General features: G+C 38.2%; 1 protein-coding gene across 1 annotated transcript in view; it reads left to right on the forward strand.

Annotated features, from left to right (window-relative positions):
- Positions 1 to 22,644, forward strand: part of ARHGAP42 (Rho GTPase activating protein 42) — a 387,979-nt gene that overhangs the window by 298,032 nt on the left and 67,303 nt on the right. Inside the window, exons 6-8 of the mRNA XM_006833754.1 lie at positions 4,748 to 4,858; positions 16,038 to 16,142; positions 18,436 to 18,565. Coding sequence (XP_006833817.1) covers positions 4,748 to 4,858; positions 16,038 to 16,142; positions 18,436 to 18,565 — 346 coding nt within the window. The remainder of the gene's footprint in view (positions 1 to 4,747; positions 4,859 to 16,037; positions 16,143 to 18,435; positions 18,566 to 22,644) is intronic.

Below are 22,644 nucleotides of genomic sequence, written 5' to 3' on the forward strand. Positions count from 1 at the left end.
GGTCTGGAATGGAATTCACCCTTATGGCCTGATTTTCAACCAAGTATTGGATAGGTGTAGGGAGTCCTGATGTGGCAATGAAGGATAATGCACTGGATCGTAAGGTCAACTTGAACCGGCAAAGTCAGCAGTTCAAACCCACCAGCCACTCCTCAGAACCTTAGACAGGGTCACTGTGAGTTAAAACTTACTGGAAGGCACTTAATAATAACACCAGTGAGGTATGCTCACCAGTCAAGATTAAAAGGGTAACATTTAATCTCAGGACGAGCTGCCCAGGGGTTGTGAAGGAAGGTACAATGGAAATAGGAACCACAGGGAGGAAGTGGGATAACTGTGGTTACATAGAAGGAATTGCAGTCATTGAAATGAAATGAAGTGAAAGATAAGATTTGTTGACTGTCAAACTGATCTGCTCTGTAAACCTTCAGTCAATTCACAATAAAAAGTTTCACACACACAAAAAAAAAATTGTGTAAAGTTTGATGCATGAGTTATTCACAGTGGAAAAAACTGGAAACATCTGAAATGGCATGAAATAATGAGGAAAATATACAAATATAGTTTGACCATAAAATGGAATTTGCTATGGCTTTTAACAGTTTTATTTGGAAAATCACTTAAATACATTGGAAAATACTCATTATAGTAAGTGGAGAAAATAATTTTAATCAGTATGTATTGTATTAACCACAAGTTTGTTTTAAAGTATGTGTGTGTTTGATAATATCCAAATCACAATGTTGACAGTAAGAGGAGGTAGGATTGCAAGCCTTTCTTTTTACCTTTGCATTTATTTTTTATAGTGAAAAAGAGTAAAGTTATAATAATGAATACTTTTTTATCACTTGAAAACTAGAATTAAAAAGAAACTTTTAAGAACTCAGAATTTGGTTTTCAACCTACCACTAAATAATCCTTCAACTGGGTCCTCTTATCCCACTTCCTAAATAGAGGGAATCCCTTGGGTTCACTCCTACACTTCCATTTTGTTTGTTTGTTGTTTTCTTAATTTGAGTCCTTGTGATTTTTTATAAAATTAATTCAGTTTCTGACTAGGATGACTCTATAATCCGTGGTTTCCTAACTGTCACCTGTTGTTCTCAAAATTATGAACAACCCCTTTGTTTTGTTTTTTAAGTTTTTATTGTGATGAGTGATAGTTTACATGGGAGAACATCAGCTTTGCATGCATTCTATTGTATTTCATTTCATTGCAATGATTACAATCCCCTCTATGCGGTCATCATTCAACAGCATTTGCTTCCATTCCCTCTGGGTTTTTTTGGATGTACATGGAAGCACTCAGGAATATGTAACCATTCAAATAACCAAAGGGCATTTCCTGCACGCCACCTCCCCCGTGCCGCCAGCACACAGACCCTCTCCCTCCTTGAGTCTAGAGCCCCAGTAGCTCCATCTCTCCACATCATCGTCTCTGCCTCCATCACTGGTGTCGCTGCTTCTCTGGATAGGGTCCTGCACTCTGCTCTTCTCCCTTGATGGTCCCAGGGTCCTCTGCTCCTGGACTGCAAGATCAATCATTCCCCTCCTTTTGTAACAAAACCACTCAATGGAGATTCTACCTTCCCCGTACCCTCGTACCCTCTGAAACTAAGCTCCCCCTTGAAAACTCCTAAGCCAGTCACTTCGTGGTTGTGTAACCTCTCTCCACTCCCCATTTTGGGTAGCCAATGTCTAAGTTGACCATTCTTGTCAACCCTGTGTACAGAGGGGGTGGGAATGACCTTTGCTGTAAATATTCATTCCCTCTCTGCTTTGTTTTTAAATGATGAGTTATATGGTTACTACACTTACCCAGTTCAAAATGTGTAATACCAGTTGCTAGAGATTATATTAGTAAGTTCTAGTGATCTGGATAGACACCATGAGTTTAACTTCTAAAGAGATTCATGAAAATAAAATACCTTTCTAAGCTTTATCCTGAAAAGGAATTAAACTGCCATGGATTCCTGGTGTGACACTGTGGGTTAATGCATCAGACTGCAAAGCCGTTTGAACTGCACGATCAGCGGTTCAAGCTCACCAACTGCTCCTAGGAAACACTATGCAGGGTTGATATGGGTTGGAACCGACTCTACAGCACTTAACATGAATGCCTGGAGACTTGGTGTGGTGCTGTACACCAGGTCTCCAGGCATTCATGTTGTTGTTAAGTGTCGTCGAGTCAGTTCCGACCCATATCGACCCTGCATAGGGTTTCCGAGGAGCAGCTGGTGAGCTTGAACCACCAACCTTGCAGTCCACACTGACTTTTCAGTCTAGCGTATTAACCCACAGTGCCACACCAGCACTCAGTATATTCACTGGGAAAAATGCAAAGCAAAGTCAGCCAAAGGAAGCGATACATTGAGTGATAACTAGAGGAAACCAGGCCCAAGCTTCCAAGAGTCTTCTCCCAGTGGAGTCATTTAAGACATACTGAATTCTTTCAGCAACAAGTTGTAACAACACAGGTGGAATGTTGTCTATCACAAAGCTCATTAGAGGCTCAATACCCAGGGATTGTATTTGGGCTGGCCACTTAGGCACCTGATGGGCACATGTCAAAATTCTGGACTTCTAGAAGGAAAAAAAAGTATTCACCATAAGCCATAGTATTTGCACATACAGTTTACACCTGGTGAGTCAGTCTTATTAATTAGGATAGTCGGAACCCTCCCCAAACCCAGGATCCAGCAATACATAGCAGTCAGACCTGTGGTGTAAGTAACACATCTACACAGCTCTATGGAGTCCTGGTGTGGCTCTGTAGGATAAGCACTGGACTGTAAGTTCAGTTTGAACCACAAGGTCGGTGGTTCAATCATACGAGCCATTCTTCAGAAACCCTATACAGGGTCTTATATGAATTGGAAACGACTCAATGGCACTTAATACAGCTCTGTTGACAAAAGAGAATCCTTTTAGACTCTAAAGGTGCCCCACCATTTTAGTTTGTTTCCATGTGCTAGGTCACACAATCACTTGCATTACCTTCTAGAACATAAGTTAAGCTATTTATATAATCTCGTAATATAATGTTGTCTTGAAGCCTGAAAATAGTCTTGTATTCCTTAGACCCAGTGTTGTACTGAAGCTAACTCTGGATACCTAATTGTGTATCTGTTTCGAACTCCCTCATTTAACAATGGATTTGTAGCTTGCAACTGGACAGTTGGGGAGTATTTATGCCACAGAAACCAGAAAATGCTGCATACCATGTTTCATAGGAAAGTTAGACAGCCAGTTATTAAATATGTACCAGACACCAACCTATACCTCAGTTAACAACATACCATTCATTCTTACAGATAGTGTATCCCCTAAGTGATGGAAAAACAATACATAGGGAAAATTGATTTTGTTTTTCTAATATCTTTGTGACTAAAAAGTTTGGGACCCAAACACTGGTTTAAGTGTTATTTACATGTATTGGTTTAAAACCTTGGAACCCTCAACCTTAATTATAAAAAAAAAAAGTTGCTTTTATAATATTTATTTGTATAATTATATTGTTATTTTTAAATAAAGTTATGGTGCTGAGAGGCCCATGCTGGGAAACATAATTTGATCTTTTTTTCTAGCTATTTTTATGTGCGATTACTATTGTAAAATGGCTCCTAAGCAATTTTCTATTCCCAAATTGTTGTTGGCGAATGCTTAGTTCTCCAGAATGCCCATTCTTTTTGCCTGCTTTTAGTAATATCAGCTGGCAATGAGGAGTGTGAGACTGAGCAAGAACAGTAAATCATGCTTCTGAATTGAGCCAAAGTCAGAAAGAGGGCATCTGAGGATGACAGTAGTCATTGAAAAAGGAAGAGAAAGAAAGTCAAAAATAAAATGAAATTATCTCAAGAACACTCATCTGCAGTCGAAGAACCTTATTACAGTCAGGAAGAATAAAAGTGCATGGTATTGATGGAGCATGATTCACCACGAATGAGTTTACTGTTGCCTCTGTTAACAGCACTGTAGGATACATACTGGACTTCGAACCACAAGAACAGCAGTACAAGCCCACCAGCTGTCCTTAAGAACCCTATCCAGGGTCACTATGAGTCAGAACTAACTTAATGGCACACCTATTAACAGTGTTATCTTTCTGGGTGTTTATGTAATGGCGTGACTTTCCTGCTTCATATTATCAGGTGTTTCTCCATCAATTAAACTCTGAATTCATTGTGCAGTGTCGAAGATGATAATAAACAGCAAGATGCCAACATCACTTCTCATTCATCTCCATGTGTTTGTGTACTCTGCAGCCATTCTTTCAAACTTTTTGTCTTTTCATGGGAGTGGCTGCTTGCCTTTTCTTTCTTTTCTGCAGCCAGTTTTTTCATCTAAGACTCAACTCAAAGACCATCCCCGTTTTCTCCCCAAATTTAGTCTCTGCTTCCATAGACCCATCTACTGATTTCCACATACATATAAATTACCTTTTAATTAGTTTTTTTTAAAATATAACAAATATGTGCTTACTCTTTTTTTTTGCTTGCCCGTCCTACTCTATACACTGCAAACTCTTATGGGAAATGGACTGGTTTTCCTTATTTCTGTATTCCCATGGTTAAAAGAAGGGTGAAGGAGGGACTAATTTTATTGTTTTAAAAGACTGAAATAACACAAAATTAATTTTCAGTGAAGATGTCAAAGTAGAAAAGATGTTGAGTCCCTCTCTGCATAGAAAACAAAAGCATCCAGAATCACTTCCTGTGTCATGATTTGCCTGTTTTTTATATTATAGGCTGATACACAGATTGACCGAGAACATCAAAACTTTTATGAAGCATCATTAGAGTATGTCTTTAAAATTCAAGAAGTTCAAGAAAAAAAGAAGTTTGAATTTGTTGAACCGGTAAGTTATAATTTCTGTGTAAGATAAGAAACCCCCAAATCGTATTTTTAAATATATATATAAATAGTATTTTTTGTGTTGAAATGCATTTATTTATTTTTTAATAAAAGGATATGCATTACATGTAAATGAATACACCTCCGCAGTAAAATGAGCCATTTACCAAATCTTTAGGTAAAGAGAAGAGGCTTAAGGATATTTTTATTCCTCTTTTTCACCCCTATTTCTTGCAAGGCTGGCATCTGCCTGACTTTCCTATGAAGTCATTTATTTTCCTAAATCAGTGTAAAAGTCATTGATTTCCTAATGTAAACGGCATTATAAAAAGGGACAGGTGCTGGTCTTTATAAGCTTATGTCATTTTCTTAGTATTTTTTTTTCCCCAAAATGGTGCTGTAGGATAAGCATTAAACTGCTAAACTCAAAGTTGGTGGTTCAAAGCTTACCAACTGCTCTGCAGGAGCAAGATGAGGCTTTCTACTCCCAAAATGATTTTCAGCCTCAGAAACCATATGCAGGGTCGCTCTGAGGCTTTCTACTCCCAAAATGATTTTCAGCCTCAGAAACCATATGCAGGGTCGCTCTGAGGCTTTCTACTCCCAAAATGATTTTCAACCTCAGAAACCCTATACGGGGTCCAGTGCTTACAGAGTTGACTCGACTGTGGATGTGGTTGGTTTTGGGAAATACACCAATATGTCATTGATGTAGTGCTGTGCCATAAAGCACTGCACAACAATGTTGGTTTGAGCCACAAGGTCGGTGGTTCAAACTCACCAGCCAATCCTATACAGGGTTGGTAGGAGTCAGAACTGACTCGATGGCACTTATCAACAAAATAAATTACTAGATTGCCTTGGTGGACGTCTTTGTGAGTCTTCATCTGTGAGGAACAGATTTATGTCCTACAGTCAAATGTAGTTGTTGGTAAGTGCCATCGAGTTGGTTCTGACTCATGGTGACCCAGTATAGGGTTTCCAAGGAGTGGCTGATGGGTTTGAACTGCCAACCTTGTGGTTCAATCTAACCTTGCATTATCTTGCAGTACCACACCAGGAATCCGGTTGTATAAGCTTAGTTCCCATGAGTTGAGAGGACAAAGAAAACAATAAATGCATTAGTAATCAAATATTTGATTTAAGGAATCTTTACTTTCTAAACAAGTTTTTAAGAAAAAAATTTGTATCTAATAAGGAATAAAGTATCCTGTTATCATTTTGATGGCGGTGATAGCAAGAAAGGAAGATAATTTTTAAATGTATTTGACAGAATTCACTTGTTGATGGAAACTCAATAGTGTGTTATAAGTATAACAGGAGTCTGAGATAGAATGGAGATTGCGGATGGTCAGCAGGCCCTGCGTGGCTCTCTGGTCCTCACTCCTTTTCCTTCATGTGCAGTACCTGCCACCTTCCAGTAAACCAGGCATTTGGCAAGTTTTATGACCAGCCCTTCAGCTAGAGGGATTTAAGGCTCAGGGATTTAATTTTTGCCTTTTACCTGGACAATACAGTTAACTTCAAGTCTATGTGCCAAACAGCTAAACCTTAAATACACACCTGATTGCAAGCCACAGGGCCACAGTTCATGTGCACCAGCTGCTCTTTGGCAAAAGATAAGGCTTTCTGCTTCTGCAAAGATTTGCAGCCTTGGAAACCCTATACAGGGTCGCTATGCGTTGGTACCAACTTGACAGGACTTAACAGTAGCAACAATATAACATGTATTTATTGGAGTCATGATGTGGTGCTGTAAGATAAGCACTGGACTGCTAACTGTTAGGTCAGCAGTTCAAACCCAGCAGCAGCTCCTCGGAAACCCTATACAGGACTACTATGAGTGGGAACCAAGTCAACAGAACTTAACAGCAACAACACAGTGTAACTTATTAGCTGTTTTAAGACTCTAATAAAGCTTTATATGACTTACAAGCCTTTTTGAAGCTCACGTGGGGTTCATGGACAACTAGTTAGCCTATTGTTGATCAAGTGCTGTTTATTTGGTTCTGACCTATAGTGACCCTGTATAGGGCTTCTAAGGAGTGGCTCCTGAGTTTGAACTGCCGACCTTTCGGTTATCAATCCAGTGCTTTATCTTACAATGCCACACCAGGACTCCACTAGTCAGCCTGACAACCCCTATTCAATACTTATTACTCCTCCTGCCCTCCTCATTGAATGGTCCTGCGTCACAATCTTACCATGGTTTTTGTAGCTTTATTACATAATTGGCAAAAATTTCCTGCCTAAGGCCTGCCTTTTGGGATTTCTGCTTTCAAAAATTTCTGACACCTGACTCTCAGAGTTCCCCCATTAATTCTAATAGTTTTACTTCCCACTTCTCCTTTACCTGTTACCCTCACCTTCCAATGTTCTGGTGGGCTGCTGTGCTGTTCTTGCACCTGGAATGAACCTTTCACATCTGTACAATTTCTCAGTCCTGGAGGGGTTGTACCGGGTGGTCTCTGCCCTTCAAGTCTTTTATAGCCTGACCTGAGAGCACTAAATAGGCCATTCTGTAAGATGCTGTCAGATATAAAATTGTTTGGTCACAGTTGGTAGATGGAATGGTAAGAATTTATAAAATCTGGTGATAATATATAGAAAGGAAATAAAAGCTGTCATTTAGTGGAAATGTGTTTTCTTCTTTCCCTTTCCTGTATCCCAAACTGGCAGATTCTGACATGTCCTTTGTAATACATGCCTTTCTAGTGACACCAGAAACAAAATTAATGTTAAATTTGTCCTTTGTGCAGAATATTCTCTTGGCTGCTGTATTTTCCTATTAGACTGTCTGGCCAAACCAAATAACACTGTCAGTTTAGTCTCGGTCTCCTTTCTCGTCTCAAAGCCTCATCCATGGGGATTTATTTCATTTCCATTTCAATAGTGAGAAAAATGGAAATGAGACCAATGAACCATGGCCATATTGGTGTTTAGGTTATGCAATGACAGATTAATCAGAAGGGAAAAAAACTCAGAAAATTTCAGAAACAAAGCTCCTAGGAGCTATAAACAGGACAACACATGCGGATACTTTAGTATCTTTGAAGTTTTTATTTTGTAGAAATCCAATTTCTGTTTACAGTTGCAAACTGTAGAAATCTAGCAGTCTATTCTAGTTTTAGGAGTCCTGGTAGCACAGTGGTTAAGCACTCAGTTGCTAGTCACAAGGTCAGCAGTGCTAATCTACCAGCCGGCTCCTCAAGATCAGGATGTGGCAGTATGCCACATTGCAGCTTTGAAAATCTGTGGGTTCAGTTATACTCTGTCCTATAGGGTCTCTGTGAATTGCAATTGACTCAGTGATAACAGATTTGGTTTTTTTGGTTCATTCAAGTTATAACTTAGATTAACTTTAAAATCAAGTGATATAAGGCTTTAAGTTAAAATCCCAGACATGGAATTTATTTCATACAGATTGTAAGATTTCAAGTTGGGGGGGGGGGGTAAAAAACAAAACCATGGCCATCAAGCTGATTCCAACTCATAGCCACCTTACAGACAGTTTCTGAGACAGTACATGTGTATGAACGCAGACTGCCTCATCTTTCTACCACAAAGTGCCTGATGGTACTTTAAACTCCAGCCTTGTAGTTAGCAGCCCAAAACCTAATCCACAGTAGCAGCATGCTCCTTGGAAAATATAAATGTTGTTGTTATTAAGTGCTGTCAATTCAATTCTGACCCATAGCAACCCTGAGTAGGGTTTCCAAGGAGCAGCTCGTGAGCTTGAACCACCAATCCTGCAGTTCAAATGACTTTGCAGTCTGACGCATTAATTAGCCCACAGCACCACACCATGACTCCTAAATAGAGGATGTAATTTATATGAGGAGCCTCTGGATGGTGCCAGCTGTTAATGTGCTTGACTGCTAACTGAAAGATGGGAGGTTTCCGTCCACCCATAGGGACCTGGGGGAAAAGGATTGGCAATCAACTTCTGAAAAATCAGCTCTTAAAACCCTCATGGAGCACCATTCTACTGACACACATGGATTCACCATGACTTAACGGTCAAGTCTATGGCAACTGGTTAATTCATATAAATAACATTTTTATATTTTAAGATACTTTATTTTACATAAATCTGAATTGTTTCATTCACTTTCAGTGTCCTACGGCTTGTCATAAAATGTCTATAAAATATAGAAATGCCATTGCAGATAATATTGTTATGTTGTCATTATTTTCCTCAGAAGCCCATATATGTTGCTAAGTACCATTGAGTCAGTTCCAACTCATAGCTAACTTGTATAAGGTTTCCAAGGGGTGGCTGGTGGGTTTGAACCATCGACCTTGGGATTATCAGTCCAGTGCTTAGTCCATAGCACCACACCAGTATTCCAAAGCATGTAATAAGAGGGGACGTTAAAACATTTGAAATAAATAATTTATATATTATTATTGTTAAAATACACTTTAAAAATCAAATCAACTTTTTTTTAAGCTCAGTTTTCCATGTTGTTGTTTTCTTAAGTGCCATCAAGTTGGTTCTGACTCATAGCGATCCTGCATAGGGTTTCCGAAGAAGTGTTGGAGAATTTGAACTGCTGACCTTGTATTTCAAACTGATCTTGTGGTCCAGTGCAATATCCTGCAGCACCACACCAGTTTTTCATAAGCTATACAGAGGAAATAATACTGAAGGAAGAATGATACTGCATGGTTTAAAATTAGGAAGGATGTGTGACAGGGTTGTATTCTTTCACCATACTTATTCAACCTGTATGCTGAGCAAATAATCCGAGAAGCTGGGTTACAAGAAGAAAAAACTGACATCAGGATTGGAGGAAGACTCATTAACAACCTGCGATATGCAGATGATACAACCTTGCTTGCTGAAAGTGAAGAAGACTTAAAATACTTACTAATGAAGATCAAAGACCACAGCCCTCAGTATAGATTGCATCTCAATGTAAAGAAAACAAGAGTCCTCACCACTGGTCCAATAAACCACATTCTTATCAATGGAGAAAAGATTGAAGTTGTCAAGGACTTCTTTCTTCTTGAATCACCCATCAACACAAAATCTCTAGGTGGGGCTGATGAAATGAAATGCAGATGGGTCTCTTGTGATACAATGGTGAATAATTGTTATCAGGACTGTTTATGAGGGTTGGAAATGTAAAGGTGGATGTTTTGTAGCAAGGAGGGAAGTGATTAACTTTTCAGTTTAGGAGCGGAGGTCCATGGGACCATGAAGGGAGAAGAGCGGAGAGCGGGATCCTACCCAGAGAATCAGTGATGCTTGAGATGGAGGCAGAGACGATGGAGGCAAATCTCATGGAGATTTGGAGCAGTTGGGGACTTAAGACAGAGAGGGAGAGGGGCTGTGTGCTGACGACCGGGGGCAGGCTTGTAATATATACCCTTTGGTTGGTTGATGATGAATGGAAGGGATTGTAACCATAGCAATGAAACGATATACGATAAGATGAATATAAAACTAATGTTCTCCCATATAAACTATCACATAATTCACAATAAAACATTAAAAAATGAATGAATAAATGAATGAATAAATAAATAATAGAGGGAATCTAGATCCAGAGGGCGTGGAACAAGATAGAATCTCCACTGAGTAGTATCCAATCTGTCTAGGCGGGGCTGATAAAAGGAGATGCAGCGAGGTCTCTTGCAATACAGTAGTGAATAATTGTTATCAGGACTGATTGTAAAGGCTGGAAATATAAAGGTAGACATTCTGTGGCAAAGGGAGGGGAGTGATTAATTTTGAAGTCTAGGAGCAGAGGTCCTGGGGACCATGAAGGGAGAAGAGCAGAGAACGGAACTCTACCCAGAGAAGCAGTGATGCCAGAGATGGAGGCAGAGACGATGACGTGGAGAGATGGAGCGGCTGGGGACTTTGGATTCAGAGAGGGAGAGGGGCTGTGTGCGGGGTATACCTGGGGGCAGCATTGCAGGGTATACCGTTTGGTTGGTGGATGATGCATGGAGGGGATTGTAACCATGGCAAGGAAATGATATATGATAGAATGAATGTAAAACTAATGTTCTTCCATGTAAACTATCACATAATTCACACTAAAGCATTAATAATAATAATAATTAAATAAATAATAGAGAGTGGAGTACTAGGGTATTAGAAGTATTTCATGGTACATGAAGTTTTGTGAGTCAGAAGATGAAAAGAATCTTACTTTGATTTTAAACCCTTATAGTTTGTTTACTCACCTGTTCTTTGCATATATTTTGCTTAGGTCCTTTAAGCATACTTGTTGTGTTGTTATTACTGTTAAGTGCTGTCAAGTCAATGCTGATTCATCGCACCCTGTATATGGTTTGCTGCTGCTGCTGTGAAGTGCCATCGAGTCGGTTCCGACCCATAGTGACCCTGTATAGGGTTTCCGAGGAGCAGCTTGAACTGCCGACTTTGCTGTTCAAACGGCTTTGCAGTCTGGAGCAAACCTACAGCGCCACACCAGGTCTCCTGTATATGGTTTATAAGGCTGTAAATCTTTGAGGAAGCAAAAAACCTCATCCTTCTCCCACAGCGCAACTTGTGGGCTCAAACTGGCAATCTATGGGTCACAGTCTAGTGTTTATCCTACAGACACCTGTTACGTAGTTGGGTCTGATGTTTATTGAGCAGCTACAACCGTGTGCTCCGTATTTTACCTGTGTAATTGCATATAAACCCCACAATGACTAAGTATGGGGACACTCGTGGTTTGGTAGTAGAATTTTCTCCTTCTCTCTGAGAGGCACTATCTCAATTCCCTGCCAGTGTCTCTCATACATCACCCATGCCTCAGTGGAGGCTTTTGTGATTCTCAGTAGTTTCAGCTGGGCTTTCAGACCAAGATGAAGTAGGAAGAAAGGTCTGAAGAATCTCCTTCCTAAAATAAATCAATGAAAGTCATATGGAACCCAGTACTCCCATCTGCATCTTATTATGTGGTTTGCTTAGGACATGCAGGCTTTCATTCTATTGTGCATGGGTTGCCATGAATCCAGGGCCAATCAGAGGGCTGCTAATAACAATGTTGTCCTTTGAGATGAGGAGGCTAAACGACAGAATGTTAAATTGTGTGCGATCACAAACCTAATTAGATAGATGGAGAGCCAGAAATATGATGCATTTGCTGACTGCAAAGAGAAGAAAATCATGTGTTCTTCTAGAATATTATCTACAAGGGGCCCTCAAAAAGTTCATAGAAAAATAATCTGTTAAATTTTAATTTCATTTAACCATAAACTTTAGGAAGCCCCTTATATAAATGAAGTTATCAATTTTTACATTTGGTCTAGGCTATTGGAATGATAAATAATAATTGGATTCTAGAACACAGGAATAATAAACTAATATGGCGCTATAGGATGAGCACTGTACTATTAACTGTCGGGTTGGTGGTTCAAACCTACTGCCTGCTCCTTGGAAACCCTACACAAGGTCATTGTAATTCAGAACTAACTTGACAGCATTTAACAACAATAAAAATGATAAAAGTTGCTTTTTCAAAACAAACAAACAAAAAATGCTGATCTAATCATTTGTAGTCATATTGTTGTATTTAAAAGTAAAGTAAGATTTATTTTAAGATTTGCTGCTGCATGCAATCATGTTGAAAACACCCTTCATACTCGGGCAGAGTAGACAAAGAAAATGGCATGTGATAAAGCACAGCCCTTAAAGTTTTTCAGGCTGTCCTGTCCTAATAGTATATAGTTCCTTTGATACCAACAGTACTATTTGCCTTAGAGTTGATCTCAACTCACAGAGATCATGTATATCAAAGTAGATCACCATGCCTTTCCTTGGATCGGCCTCTGTGTGGACTTCAACCTCCAACCTTTCAGGTAACAACAGTCTAGTGTGTCCCACCATCCAGGGATTCTGACCTTGGTACAGTATTGTGGAATTCGTTAAGTGTAAAGGGATATATGTGTGTATGTATGTGTGACTATGTGTGTGTGTGTGTGTTGTCAAATTGTTAAAAAGTTGAACTTTGCTGCCATCTACAGGCAACCATTTCGTGTGTACGCTCCTTATTTAACTTTCTCAAAAGCTGCTTTCAGATGTGGAACAAAAGCTATAATGTTTCTGTACCTTCCAAAGAATTATACATTCCCTACAGTGTGTTTAGCATGTGTTCAAGAGTTAAAACAGATTTGCCTGCTCCCCAACAAATCTGAATTTTTCTAGAAGAGGATATGAAATTTATTTTCATCTTTATTTAAATTGTATAAAAAGGCTGAAGATAGTGAAAAGTCTGAATAAAATGAAAATTTCGGAATCTTAGTTTCTGAAAAACACTATTAAGAATTTTAAAAACGAAGCTCTTTGGAGAATGTTGGTATACCAAATTGCACACTGAAACATTTCTATATGATTGTTCAAGTTAGGGGACCCACATCCACTTCATGGATGATGAGAAGGCCTGCCAGAAAGGACACTTCGAAGCCGGGCGTGGAGATCAGAGCATCCATCATGTTCATCAGTTGACTCATTTTTTAAAAAATATTATATCACGTCAAATTTCTGTAGTCTAAGGATTACAAATGTTCATTAGTTAGAAATGTCACCAGTGTTCTATGTGCAGTTCTATGGTGGTTTTCTGTTAACACAAGGTTGGCAGTTCAAACCCACCACCCACTCCTTGGAAACCCTAGACAGGCTTGCTATGAGTCAGAACCAACTCAACAGCACTTAACAACAACAATAAACTATCATTTATATACTTAGAAGGTATTTTCTTATTTTATATCTGAAGAGCTCTAAATTTATCTGTCTAAACCCTAGTTAAATGTACACCACAATATGTAAACCCTAAACCACAATATGTAACTCAAGCAGACTATTTTATGGGATAATTTGGCAAATTACTACAGCATTATTCTAGTAATGATGCTGTAGTAATGAAATTTTTTGGTTTGATAGTAATTATCAATTGATGCATATTTGGCAATGTAAAATGGTCTAAAGTAGCCAAACTGTACATTTTGCTACAGTATCAAGCATTTTGGTGCATTATCAGGAACTGTTGAACAAGAGAAAGTCCCTACCACATCAGAAACTTAACAAAAACAAAACAATTTGAAAGTATATCCTTTTTGAAATGAGCATAACTTTTAAAACTTCACTAGCTTAATTGCTGACTACAGGGTTGGAAGTTCAAACCCACCAGCCACTCTTTGGAAACCCTAGTCTATATGAGGTGGAAGCAACTCCATAGCATTTAACAATAACAGTGTCAAGGAAATTTATTGCTTTCATATAGAACCAATGTTTTATCTGTAGGAAATCATAACACATGCCAGACAGAGGACATGGCAGGATGTTATTTATATATAAAAATGTTTTGAAATTGTGTTTCTTTCTTAATATACAATAATGAGTTACAGCCATTATGCTATTTGAGTTAGAAAACCATTAGCGAAGTCTCAAAATATATTTTCTAGCTTTATTATAGAAAAGAGCTGTGGGTGAGTTCAAATGAGGGGACACGATTATGAAAAAAAAAAATCCCAGTGTATTACATGAAAAGATGGAAATCAATTATTTTTTAGACATAATTTATCCCATATAAACACTTATGTCCTCCACATGGGATCACCATGAGTAGGAATCAACCAGACGGCAGCTGGTGGGTGGTGGGAATATTTTATGTGCTCCTCATTGACAGGGAGCCCATATTAATGATGGAATGGATATAAACAGATTTTATTAAATTGATGACCCATGCTTCAAAACAAGAACTGGAACTCTTTATGAATCAGAAACCCTAAGGCAGCCCTAACCCTAGGAGGTAAACAAAAATCCTCATCAGAGTTGCCACCAATAAGAGGGTGCCACCCCTGCCAAAGTTTTAATTACCCAATAAAATAAATAGTCTGGTAAAATAAATCCCAGACTATTTTATTGAGTAATTTGACAAATTTACTGTCAACGTTCAGTCTTTGCCACACTGCCACCTAAAGGCCACCACTGTAACTGCATGCCAGTAATGTAACCAGGAGACCATCATAGTCCAGGACATATTCAAAAGATGAGATTGTAACGAAATGCAAATACATAAAGAAATCAAAGTCTAGAGGCAGTAAAGAATCCTCTCCCAAGCAAAGACTTCATAAAACATCATAAAAATGCATTCAAATAAATTTATTAACACCAGTAAAGTTAAAAGAATGGAGCACATCTATGAAATTAATTCAGTAGTTTCGAAAAGCATCCTGTCAACGAACTTGAAAATGAAAAATTCAGTCGTTCAAAGATAAAGTAAAGGAAAACTCTACAGTTGGATAGAAGAGCAGTGTGGATAGAGGTAAAAACGGTGTCGTTGTTGTTAATTGCTCTTCAATTGATTCTGACTAATGGTGACTATGTGTGTGCAGAGTTAAACTGTTCCATGGTTGATTATCTGGTCCTTTTTCCCAGGTGTCTCTGAGTGGGTCTGAACTGTCAGTCTTTGAGCTACTAGTTGGTATGGAAGCCATTCAGTGAGCTGGGAAAGTGGGCTAAGAAAATCCCTCGGGATACGGCACAGCTAGAAAGGTAGAAGTCGTCAAAAGGAAAATTTAGGACTATAAAGATGGTTTCAAACATTTCTATATCCATCTAATATTAATTCCAGAAAGAGGCATTAGAGGCAGTATTTAGATAAAACCAGTACAGAATTTCTGAGCACTTCAAAGACATGAAGCTGAAAGAGCTCAACAATGCATTTCTTTAAGCTCAATCATTACAAAACTCAAACTTCTAAAATCAAAGAGAAAGATTAGGTTTTAAAAGTTTGAGAAAAGACAAATTACACACAATCGGATGAAAATCCAAGATGAGACTCCTCATCAGCAATATGAAATTGCAAGCATAGCTTAAAGAAAAACCATTTTGTGATTCCTTGGAAAGCCAGCATTATTTTGCAAATAACCTAATTCATTAAGCACACAATAATTTGGGTTAGGGTTATAGAATGCGAGGTTGTCTAAAGAAGACCTATGATAGATATAGGGTAGTTCGCTTCATCTTTTTCCTCACACTTGCTCCATGGTTTTGAGTTCTTCCTATGCCTTGCCAAATGTTGCTTTTCTTAATTTCATCCTTTCTAATGGGTTCCTGTAGCACTTCTTCTTAGCGCTGATATCCTGGTTTATCTTCTTTATATCTTCATGTGTATTTAAAGCGAAGTTTTTACTTTATTTCTTTGTTTTTGCAGCTTTTGTCATTCCTTCAGGGCTTATTTACTTTTTATCATGAAGGATATGAACTGGCACAGGAATTTGCACCGTATAAGCAACAGCTACAGTTCAACTTGCAAAATGTAAGACTACGCCTGTTCTCGCGGCCTCTCCTTAGCAAATCCCATAATCAAGGGTAACTAAATTAAAACCTTGGAGTCTTTCAAAAGTTTGTCTAAAACTAATTTTAATCAATTTTTAAAAAATCACTCAGAATTTACTAAAAAAAATAATAATAATACAAGCAGTTTGTTGAGAGTCTACCAGCCTTATGCTAGGAAAATTTATGCTAGCAAATTCTATTAAATTAAATATTACAGAGGTGTACACTTCTGGAAGTTTGGAAACTAACAACAGCATAGGTTACTGTCTGACTTTGGACAAGTCTTATTTTCTGAGATGGTAACATCTGGTTTGTGTAATGAAGAAGCTATACTTTAAGGTCCCATTTGTGTCTAAAATTCTCCTAATAGCTAATAGTATTTTCAAATAATACATTGGAATATGTTTTGAAGCAGATGTTATGTAACTGTTTTAAAGCATAAATGATGATTATTTACAAGCAAGCTATTTTGTTTTTTCAGAGTTTGTGTCATGTTGTCTAATAAATCCTTTTCATCTATGATTATTTAGTTACACAAATTCTGACTTTCAAATGCTGTTCACCACTTAGATGTTTAACAAAGAAAGCAAAACACACCAAATTTTTGCCAATCCCTGTCTTCCTTCTCAAACCTGACAAACTGGTGAAGTTTATTTATAAATGAAGTTATCACTGAAACCCTTTCAGAATAATTTTCATTTAAAATACATGTTTGTCTTATATCTGATTCTTGCCATGGTAGTGATATCTGGTAAACAGTTAACTAGAGAATTGGATTTTGTCTCATGAGAAATATGTACAGGCATGCCTTGGAGATACTTCAAGTTTAATTCCAGACCATCAAAATAAAGTGACTGTCACAATGAAGCAGGTCACAGGATTTTTGTTTGTTTGTTTTCCAGTGCATATACAAGTTATGTTTACACTACACTGTAGTTTAGTTGAACAATAACATTACGAAACAGGTTGACATATTGTGAGAATTACCAAAATGTGACACAGAAACATGAAGTAAGCACATGCTGTTGGAAAAATGGTGCCTAGGTACTTGCTTGATGCAGTTTTGCCATAACCTTTAATCTGTAAAAAGCACACGGTCTGCTGAGTGTCATAAAGCCAAACACAACAAAGCAAGTTGTGCCTATAGTTGGATTTAAACTACTTTGATTTTGAATTTTAGCTTTTTTATTTAACCTAGATTTTTCAGTGTCATTCCTTGAGTTGTATATTAGTATGGCATGCATTTCGACCTTTTCAGTAAGTATACAAAGGGAAAATTATCAAAACCAAGCCTTTTTTTAAAAAATAATGTGTTTCCATATTAAATGCAGTTAGGTTAAGATTCCATATATTTGGATAAGAAATTAAAGAAAATTCTGATCTTTATATTTTAGAGATGAGCAGCAAAAGTGGCAAGTAAGAAAGAAAATTTTTCTAACCTACTTGAGATTAACTTTCTTGGCCTACTGTAGGGTATAAATGATCTTAGAGTTCGGTGGCAATGAAACAAAGGTTTCCGTTTGTTGCATTCAGAGAAGCCTGCTGCTACCTGTGGCTTACCTAATTATGTTGTCAAGTGAGTAAGCTATCTCCTGGAACAAAAGATGATAGATGTTGAGAAAGTACTCATTTTTATGAGTTGATTTATAGATTGACCTACTAATAAGTATGTTAAGATTTCTGAAAACCAAGTTAGATTATGCATCTTTAAAAAGGTGTTTGGACAGATGTAGGAAACTTTTTTCCTCTTTGGTATCTGTGGTTTCTTTAGTGCCAAATATTTTCAAAAGTATATGACCTTAGTTTTGTTTGTTGTTGTTGTTGTTTTCCCCCTCTTCAAAAAAATATAAGTTCCTATGTATTTTTTTTTTTTTTTAACCTTAGTTTGCTTCTACACTAGGAAAAAAATTCACAAACTCAAGGTAAATCCTTAGGGAATACAAATATTATTTAGTAAGTATTATACTATTTTAAAATATTATAGTCTCCTCTGTAAGTAATGATGTTACAGTGGGGAATTGGAAGAAAGTGTCACACACAAATTTACACACACACGTGCTTCAGAGACATGTAGATCATTCAGAGAGACTTTCACTAAAGTGCTGAAAAATCAGACCATGGGATTCAGCATTGTATCATCTTAGATTTGGTAATATAGTGCCTAAAAAATCAAGCTTCCTCTTTACACCATTCACAGTTCTGAGACTTTAAATTGCAAGTTCCTCACAGCTATATCAAATAATAAATGAAATTATTGTTTCTATTTACTTAAGACAAGAAATAATTTTGAAAGTACACGTCAAGAGGTAGAACGATTAATGCAAAGAATGAAATCTGCCAACCAGGATTACAGACCACCCAGCCAGTGGACGATGGAAGGCTATCTGTATGTCCAAGAAAAACGTGAGTCAAGAAGACATGACATGATGTCTCTATGATTTAGCACTGCTTCTGTGAGATGTGAGTTGAACATTGTTGTTGTTGTTATGTGCCATCGAATCGGTTCCGACCCATAGCGACCCTGTATAGGGTTTCCGAGGGTGTAAATCTTTACGGGAGTAGAAAGCCTCATCTTTCTCCCATGGAGCAGCTGGTAGTTTCGAACCGCTGACCTTAAGGTTTGCAGCCCGATTCGTAACCACTACGCTACCAGAGCTCCTTCAAATAGGGAAACTGAAATTCCTTGTAGCCAACTCCCCTCCCCCCCAAATAAAGCTATGCCATTGAGTGTTTCCAACTCATAGTGACCCTATGTGGCAGAGGAGAACTGCCCCATAGGGTTTCCAAGGACGTAAATCTGTACGGAAGCCGATGGCCACATCTGTCTCCCACAGAGAGGGCTTTTTTTTAGTTGGTGACCAAGCACTCAACCTCATTGAATGAGCACCATCAGGGCTTCTGAAATTCTACATTACTTTATTATAATAAGTCTGCTTTCCCACACCAGCAACAAAAGGAGGAAGTTTTTGTGCTTTTTGACACCAGGACCACTTCAGCTGTTAAATGATTGAAGTTGGAACCTACAGCCTTCACTGATGATAAAGTAACATGGGTTCAGTTTTACACTTTAATCGTGACGCCTAGTCTTCATTTAAAGAGCCAGGGAACATTGAAAATCAACTCCTATATCAGATGAATTATCGTAGCAGCTATCATAATAGTGGGTTTTTTTTCCATTTTCTTTTCTTCCAGCAACATTCTTTCATTTAATTCTAAGCTCCATCAGTTTTCAGGAGTAAAATTGGCAATTATGTAATATCAAATTGGCACTCCTTACTTCCTGAGGTTAGGAAATAAGGATCCGATCAAATCAAGCAATAATTTATAATTGCCTGAGACTCAAAAAGTTTTTCCTCACAAAAATTAATAAAGGGGCATTCAAACATTTATGTAACTAGGGTCCTTTCTGCATGTTACTTGTTACCAAGCAAAACCAGTTTGACTGTTCTTAGTTCTCTGTATCAACCCAGGTATGCTTTAACACAGTGTTTCTGTGGTGGTCTGCTGAGGAAACACTTGTTTTTATTTCTAGTCCATCAGTTGTTGTTATTGTTGTTGTTGTGTACTGTCGAGGCTATAAATCTTCATTGGAGCAGGAAGCCTCATCTTTCTCCCAGCAGAGTGGCTGGCGGGCTCAAACTGCAGAACTTGTGGATAACAGTCCAGTGCTTATCATGTGGAGTCCCTGCATTCCCAGTCCATTGGTAGACCTGTAAGACTGTAAAATCATCAAAGTGGATTTTGCAATAATATCAAATTGTCATTAAGGTGTTTCAACACGTTCATGCAGAACCACATACAGTAGCACTGTTCCTAAGGTCTCCATGTTAGTAGAAAATAGAATAATGAAGTTGTTTTGTTTGGTAAGATGACTGGCTTTATGCCATCAAGTCAGTTCCAATACACAGAGATTCTGTATAGGGTTTCCAAGGCTGTGAATCTTTAAGGGAGCACAAAGTCTCATTTTACTCCCACAGAACACCTGGTGGACTCAAACTGCTGACCTCCTGGTTAGCAGTCCAAAATGTAACCCACCACGCTACCAGGGCTCCTTGGTTGGTAAGATACTTTAGTTAAAAGATTTTGAAAGGGGAAGTTGAAGGTATTGGATTGTTTATGAAAAGCTTTTGGCATTCATGCACCATGGTTAAGAGCACATCAACTCATTTCATTACATTTGGCATGCTCAAGTAATACTGAATTGATGGATGGTGTTATTAGGTGTCATTGAGTCAGCTGTGATCCAAGGTGACCTATGAGCAACATTATGAAACGCTGTCCAGTCCTGTCATAATTATTGTGTTTACTTCCATTGCTGTATCAGTCCAGCTCACTAGGTGTCTTCTTCTTTTTTGCTGACCCTCTACTCTACCAAGCATGATGTCTTTTTACAGAGACTGGTCCCTCCAGATAACATGTCTAAAGTATGTAAGATGAAATCTTGATTTTAAGGAGCATTCTGATTGTACTTCTGTCAGTTCCTGGCATTTTCAATATGCTTCTCCAATACCATAATTTAAATGCATTGATGATTCTCCAGTCTTCCTTATTCATTGTCCAGCTGTCACATGCATGTGAGGCGATTGAAAACACCAGGGCTTGGGTCAGTTGCACCTTAGTCCTCAAAGTGACATCTGTGCTCTTTAACACTTTAAAGAGGCCTTTCACAGCAGATTTGCCCAATGCAAGGCATCATTTGATTTCTTGGCTGCTGCTTTCATGAGCATTGATTGTGGATCCAAGTAAAATGAAATGCTTGCCAACTTCATTCTGTTTATCTTGATGTTGTTTATTGGTTCAGATGTGAAGTTTTTATTTTCTTTACATTAAATTATAATTCTTACTGAAGGTTGTATATATATATTTATCTTCAGCAGCAAGTGCTTCAAGTCCTGTTCACTTTCTGCAAGCAAGGTTGTGTCATTTGCATAATGGAGGTTGATAATGTGCCTTCCTCCAATTCTGATGTCACATTATTCTTCATATAGCCTACCTTCTTTGATAGATGGTTGTTGTTAAATGCACTGAGTCAATTCTGATGAAAAGTGACCCTGTATAGGGTTTCTGAGGAAGAGCTGGTGAGCTTGAACCACCCACCTGTGGTCCAACCAACCTTTCAGTCCACTGCTTATCCTACAGCGCTATACCAGGAAATCAGTTGTTGTTGTTGTTGTTAAGCGTCATCGAGTCGATTCCGACCCATAGCGACCCTGTATAGGGTTTCCAAGGAGTGACTAGTGAGCTTGAACCGCCGACCTTGCGATTCAAACGACTTTGCAGTCTGGTGCATTAACCCACAGCACCACACCAGGACTCAGCACACAGTAGTCTCCAGCAAATAAAGATTTGATCCGACAAACTCAACAATATGTGTTATAACATAGACAACACAGTAAACGAACTCTGGTCCAGGAGATCCGGTTCCACAATTTTCTGTGCCATGCCTTGCCAGCCTCTTCTGTTCAGATCTTGAAACAATAAGTTGAATGCCCTGCCCAATTACCGAAGAACCAGACTGAAATAATTAGCTTCTACACACATTTTATGAAAAATGGCCTAGTTGTTGGTTATATATGGTGTATATGGATTTGACTTAAGGCTCTAAACAAATTTTTAGTAGTTTAAGTTTTGAGAGTGGTGTGGCACATTGAGAAGAGCTCACATTTCGCATCAGTAAAGGATGTGACTTTACTGAATTTTCTGAGTGAGGGCTGTTCAAACAAGCATAGAGGAGATGGTAGATTTTTTTATTCATTGGAACCTCATTATATTTTCTGAATTCTGTTTCAAATGAGATGCAGTTGCTGAAAGTTGTGTCTGGAGAATATTTTATTGTAAACAAAAAAGCATTAGTTTATTTACCAAAATTTTTTCTACACAGTCTTGAATTATTTGATAACCTGTCCATTGTTTGGTGCCATGGTATGCTTGCCCATTCCATGCTGTTGGACATTTAGGGCTATCAGTGTATAAGCAAACCCTTGAATCATACCCTGTAATAACTTGGGACCTGCATGTGTACATTAAGTGCAGTGTTTTATTCAGTTACCTATTGTTAGTGTCTTTTGTTCTAAGATACTTCTTTACTGAGTCAGTCTGAACTGACCATAAAGCCATTTGCCGAAATAGACTGTCTAGGATCTCTCTAGCATTCATAATAAGAAAATCAAATTAATCAATTCACTAAGATACATTGTACATCATTAACTCTCCTTGATGTAGAATAAGTGGCACATGTTAAAGGAATGTATATTTTGGTAAGTTGTGCTTCATGTGCACACCCATGAAACTATCATCACAGCCAGCATATTAATTGCTTTAAAATATTTTCTTGTGCCCCATTATAATTAGTTCCTCCCTCTGTTCTTCCCCACTCTTCATACTTCTCCTTCCTCTTGACTGTTGTTGTTGTTGATGTTGATGTGTGCCGTGGAGTCAATTCCAACTCATAGTGACCCTGTACAGGGTTTCCAAGGCTATAT

Source organism: Chrysochloris asiatica, unplaced genomic scaffold, assembly GCF_000296735.1.
Source record: "Chrysochloris asiatica unplaced genomic scaffold, ChrAsi1.0 scaffold00008, whole genome shotgun sequence".
NCBI classification, from domain to species: Eukaryota; Metazoa; Chordata; class Mammalia; order Afrosoricida; family Chrysochloridae; genus Chrysochloris; species Chrysochloris asiatica.